Source organism: Sinocyclocheilus anshuiensis, unplaced genomic scaffold, assembly GCF_001515605.1.
Source record: "Sinocyclocheilus anshuiensis isolate Anshui unplaced genomic scaffold, SAMN03320099.WGS_v1.1 scaffold468, whole genome shotgun sequence".
Classification (NCBI taxonomy): Eukaryota; Metazoa; Chordata; class Actinopteri; order Cypriniformes; family Cyprinidae; genus Sinocyclocheilus; species Sinocyclocheilus anshuiensis.
The window spans coordinates 16913-22570 of record NW_015557069.1 but is presented as its reverse complement, the minus strand read 5'-3'; the positions used below and the strand labels follow the sequence as shown (position 1 = coordinate 22570).

The window sequence follows — 5658 nt, the reverse complement described above, 5'->3', positions numbered from 1 at the left end:
GAAACTACTTACTTCATACTAACCAATGACTCTGAACTTTGCAGCACTTCAGACTTTGTCATTGGGACAAACAAAAAAAGGATTCAAATGACAAAACAGGATTTGTCTTACAATTTATCTTTTCAACAAATAAAATAAGCATAGCCAAACAAATTAAAGGTGCATTAAGTCACTGGTTCATCTTTGTTGGGTGATATTGATGTTAATGGTGTGTATGCATTAAGTTTTTTAGAACTTGATCTGATCTGAACATGGCAGATCAAAGTAAAACAAATACATATAAACCATCTTAAACACACACACACACACACACATATATATATATAATTTCTTCATGTATAACACTTTAGTAATTAGAAGAAAAATAGTGCACCTTTAACAGAACTCAGTAAGTAAAGCTTTATTTATATAGCACCTTTTAAAACAGTATTTACAAAGTGCTTTACAGAGAGAATAGACATGTACATATGCATTCACAAAAATTAAACAAAACGGAAACATCACCACATAGACTGCTAGCTATTTCATGTTAAGCTAGCATTAAAACATGGTTGTTTTAGATTTATGGTGTCATGTCAGTAACAAAAATCTAAAAGTCATTTGTGCTTACTAATAAAGTTCCACATGAGTGGAATCACATACATTCTAGTGTATTTAAATATATATATATATATATATATATATATAACCTTTCTCCTTTCTCGAACAAGTATGCGTTTGCTTAGACGATGTTTAATCGTACCATGATGTATCACATAGTACTGTATATAATAATTTTCATTTATAAATCATTAACAAACATTATATAATGCTTAAAAGATCATTAGTTATATATTCACATAGCTAGAAATATGAGATAATGTTCTTGTTAATGTTTACTATGAACTTACTTAACATTACCTAATGGTTAACATATGATTACTTGATGTAAATTGAAATGCTTACAAATGTTAGTAAACTTTCAGTTCATAATCTTCATTTGTTGGTCTTTGTTTGTTGTGTAGATCTCTATTTCATGTGTATGACCTCTATATCTTAACAAATAATCTAATAATTATTGGTTCATGTTTTTGCAGTACCCAATCTAAAGTAGAAACTATTCATCATTTGCAAATGTTTATAAATGTCTACTAATCATTAATACCTTTATGAGCAGTCATCTCAATGGCAAAAAGTGTCCCGAAAGACCCGAATTTACCCTATTCACACTAATCATTTATTAATCATTTGTTCATCTTTTTGCAGTAGCCAATCTAAAGTTGAAACTATTCATCATTTGTAAATGTTTATAAATGATTATAATCATTTAGTATCTTTATGGGCATTTTAGTGAATGTAACAAGGTTTGTGTAAAGGGTGGCTGGTTAAGTTTAGCTAAATGCTGGCTAAAGACATAACAGATTGTGATTTTGATGCAAAAAAAAGTTTTTATTGCCTTAACACTCACATTAGTATACTACTCTTCAGTATATCATTAAACAGGATATACCTTGAATCATAAATAAACGGGAAAACAAATGATTTTTTTTTTAAAGAAAATACTATTTATCAAAACAATATAATATACACAGACTGAACTGCATTCCCTTATAATAATCAAATTAATCCCTGGACACTGTTGTCATCATCAAAATGAAGGCGGCACACTACAAAGGCTCAGACAGACACTGTAGAAGCAAAACAACACCTCGCCGTGGTCTCAACTGATTTTCCATGACAAATAGATGTTAAAATTGTATTCTTAAATGCTTGCCATTGGATATTGAAAGAGAAAAAAAAAATCAAATCATATCCTTCAGCTGGTTGGTTGGTCATTGTTGTTTTTGTTTACTTTTAATGGCATGTCAGCAACAAGCAGTTGGTCAGTTGCTGTTCATATGATATATACAACCTTGTACTGTACACAAATTGACATTTCCATTCAGTTGTGAGAACAGGAATTGTAAAAAATGTATGACAACAGGAATTCCATGAATTGATTTGATCCATTTCCATGATTTTATTCACTTCCAGGCATGGAAATCACAATTTTAAAATTCACATTAAAAATCACGGATTTCCACAAAGTCATCTACTTATCAGTTTGGAACATGCTTATACCTTTGTCAAATGCCTTTCCCTTATTTCAACGCTGAAAATCATTAAAACCAGAATAGCTGAACAATCAACAATAAAATTAAATAGAAAATGTTGAAATGTAAAACAGTTCACAAAGCCAGGAAAAAACAAAACAAAAATACAGCAGACAAAAACGTATTACATTCATGGCATAAAACATAAGATTGCACATTTTCACCAAATATAGCAGCACCTGACTTATATATGAACAAACTTCTATTAAGATCTAAAACCTATAAAAAACATTGTGCAATCAAAGTAGTTTAATGTACAGGCTCTGTAAATCTTCTCATCTGTACCATCTTTTACAGCTAAAACATCCTGCAGTTTGAAGAAAGACCAAACATATCACAGCTTGATAAGAGTGTACCATAAATTTACAAAAGAGGTGTCAGAAATGTCCTCCACTACGCCACAGAACGATGCTCCCCGCACACATAAACAGCACTGGGGCGGATACGTCTCTTAGTGTGGCCAGGAAGCTGCGGCAGGAACTTGAAGTACTTGGGCATCAGGTCAAGGCAGGCGTCACGGAACTTCTTGATTCGCCAGTAGTAGATGAGAGGATTCAGGGCTGATTTGAGGTAGCAGGTCCACAGCAGCCACGTGCTGATCTCAAAAAAGTTCTGCCGGTAGTAGAACGCACGACTGAAGGTGGACAGCAGGCTGTAGGTGGCGAACGGAGCCCAGCATGCGGTGAAGACTGAGAACAGAATGAGGATCGTGGTGAAGGCACGTGTTTTGAAGCTCATGTCAACATTCATCTGAAAGGGCCTCTGCAGACTCATCAGACCCAGCTTGCTGGCCTGGCTGAGGCACACCGAGTCGGGGTGGGAGTGGATGCGCAGCGCGTTGTGGCGGAGAGTACTCAAGATGCCCATGAACGTGTACAGCATCACCAGGAACGGAACAAAGAAGAACATCAGCATAATGAGCATCACGTAAGCATGGTAACCACGCTCCCCCGTGTAGCCGAAAACACACTGTGGTGCTCTGGGGGGAATGTACAGGGCAGGATGGCCAATGGAAAGCGGGAAAGAAAAGCAGAAAGATAGAGACCATGAGACCGCAATTAACACTTTGGCCCGGCGTGGACTAAGCTTGTCCTGCTTTTGCACAATGATTAGGAAGCGATCCACGCTGATGATCATCAAAATAGCTACTCCCTCCATCAGGAACATCCAGAAGAACATAGCCGACATGCGGCAAAACGCCTCTCCGAAGATCCAGCGTGTGGTCAACATGGTGACTAGCGCAAAGGGCATGTTGAGGACTGCTAGCATCATATCAGCAAAGGCGAGACTGGCCAGCAAGATGTTAATAGCGGAACGCATAGCGGCTCTCTGGTAAACCATGAGGCAGACCACCATGTTTCCGAGGAAGGCCAGCAGCAGCACGCAGATGATGACCAGGCAGAAGAACACCTGAAGGGGCAAGTTCAGGCCCTGATCAGGGTCCTGCCAAACAGTTGAAGGCGTTATGTATTCCGATAGAGTCAGGAACTCTAACGAGCTGTTGAGTTTTGCGGAGGAATTCTCCATGACTCTTGTACCCGCTGGCTGGGTCAGCACCTTGGGCGTGGGGTGCAGGGTGGCGCTAGGCTCCCCTGAAGCCACAGGTGGACTAGTGGAGGAATAAAGCATTCTTCTTTTTGCAGTTACATGGTAAAGAGAGCAAGCTCAGCCTATCGGACAGGTCGCTAGCACACATCTCAGCATGGAGGCAGACCCTGTGGAAGCAGAAAAAAATTAGGAATTAGAAAATCAGTCATGCAAGAATGTCACAAACAATCAGGTTTAACAATCAGGCTGCAGGTTTAAAGCTTAATTTGAGGAAGCCATTCCCAGATAGCTTTGTTTTTGCCAGAAACTGCCAGCTCGCAGTGATGTCCGGCTGCTTTGTCTGGGTGAATTGCTGGCAGTGTGAACCCTGCTTGACAGTGAATATTGACAATGTGACAAAGTTGAACAAAACTGTGAGTTTTTTAGTGTTCTCTGGGCAGCAGTCTCCAGAGTTGGAGTCTGTACTTGACTTTAAGTGTGTTGTTAATTTACTGTCCACCTTAATCCCAAAATATACTTTGGTTTGTATCAGGCATACATACAGTGCAAGTGCTGTAAATTTCATTATCAGCACAGTATCCAGGGGCCTCATTTATCAACAGTGCATAGAAAAGGTTCTATATTTTGTCCTTGTACTTAAATGTAGGAATGTGTGTAAATATAAGTTGGCCCAGATTTTTCAAACCACGCATACACTGTACATTTAGCTCACATAGGCACCATCTGCATTTTGCACTAATTACTACATCCACAAGATGGCAACACTGTCCCGGTCCTTTATTGTACAGAAAACAGATGAGATGGTACAAAAACAAAGATTGCCAGATTGGGCGGATCTCTGCCCGATTGGGTGGTTTTGAATTTGATTTAGGGTAGGGTGACCATACGTGCCATTTTTCCCGGACGCGTCCTGGCCAGGATTTCTATATTGCCTAAAATATCTAGGTTTTGGCTTTGTTTGCGTGTGCAGACCGATCGGTGTATGACATCAAAATACCATACAGACGGTTCCTTATGCTTTTAAAATGCTCTCGAGATACAATGATGTCAAACACTGATCGATCAGAGCTGCTTTTAAGTCGAACACACATCCTATGTACGCGTAATTGCATCGCTTTGACCGTAGATCCCACCTTCTCACACACACCATGATTGGTCCATTATGTACAATGCCTGCATGTTATTGGTCAAACTACTTTTCGATCATTACCTTCAGCAAGCATGAAAACAGGAAAAAACAAAGCCAAAACAAATCCTGGCAAGGACACGTCCGGGGAAAATGGCACGTATGGTCACCCTAATTTAGGGTTGTGCCGATAGATAGGGTTGGGTACCAAGAACCGGTTCCAAATTTCCAATAATCGGGTATTCGATAAGACATGTGCATTTCGATTCCGCTTAACGATTCCCGCGTTCGCATTTTAATGTGATTTTAAACTATTTAAGTGCAGGAAGGGAAAGAACTTGCACACTGTTTGCGTGCAGCGCACACATCTGAAGCGCGAGCACAGAGAACAGTGGTCCTGATGCAGGTTCCTGACCTGTGTCCGTTCTCGAACTGTTCCGTGCATTTCCACAAAGGTTGTTCCGGGCCAGAACTGACTTCTCTTTCACATTTATCGACCAGTATGCACGAAATACCTCAGTATATCATCATAAACACAGCTGTTTTTTTTGTCTTATGTGAATGTAAACAGATGAGAAAGAAAACGCATGTGTAACAGTATTTTTAGATCTGTGTGTGCTCGGTGTTAAAGAGACAGCCGTCTAATAAACGTGCTGCCTAACATTAATGTTAATCAAAGAACAAAAGAAAATCATTGACTGAATATCTTTCGTAAATTTAATGAGGATTAATCAATATTTTATTTATGAAAAGAAAACTATACAGTGTTTTTAAACTTTTGATTTCAATTTCTGTACCTGACATTTGTTCAGTTTTATTTATTTATGCTATTGCTAATTAATTTGTTTACTT

The 5658-nt window shown here is 38.7% G+C and overlaps 1 protein-coding gene across 1 annotated transcript; it reads right to left on the bottom strand.

Annotated features, from left to right (window-relative positions):
* Positions 1–2262: 2262 nt before the first annotated feature.
* LOC107676696 (probable G-protein coupled receptor 63) lies at positions 2263–3844 on the bottom strand. Its single transcript, XM_016471340.1, has one exon. It carries the CDS (start codon positions 3759–3761, stop codon positions 2526–2528), a length of 1236 nt encoding a protein of 411 aa, XP_016326826.1. The 5' UTR covers positions 3762–3844; the 3' UTR covers positions 2263–2525.
* Between the last annotated feature and the right edge of the window lie 1814 nt (positions 3845–5658).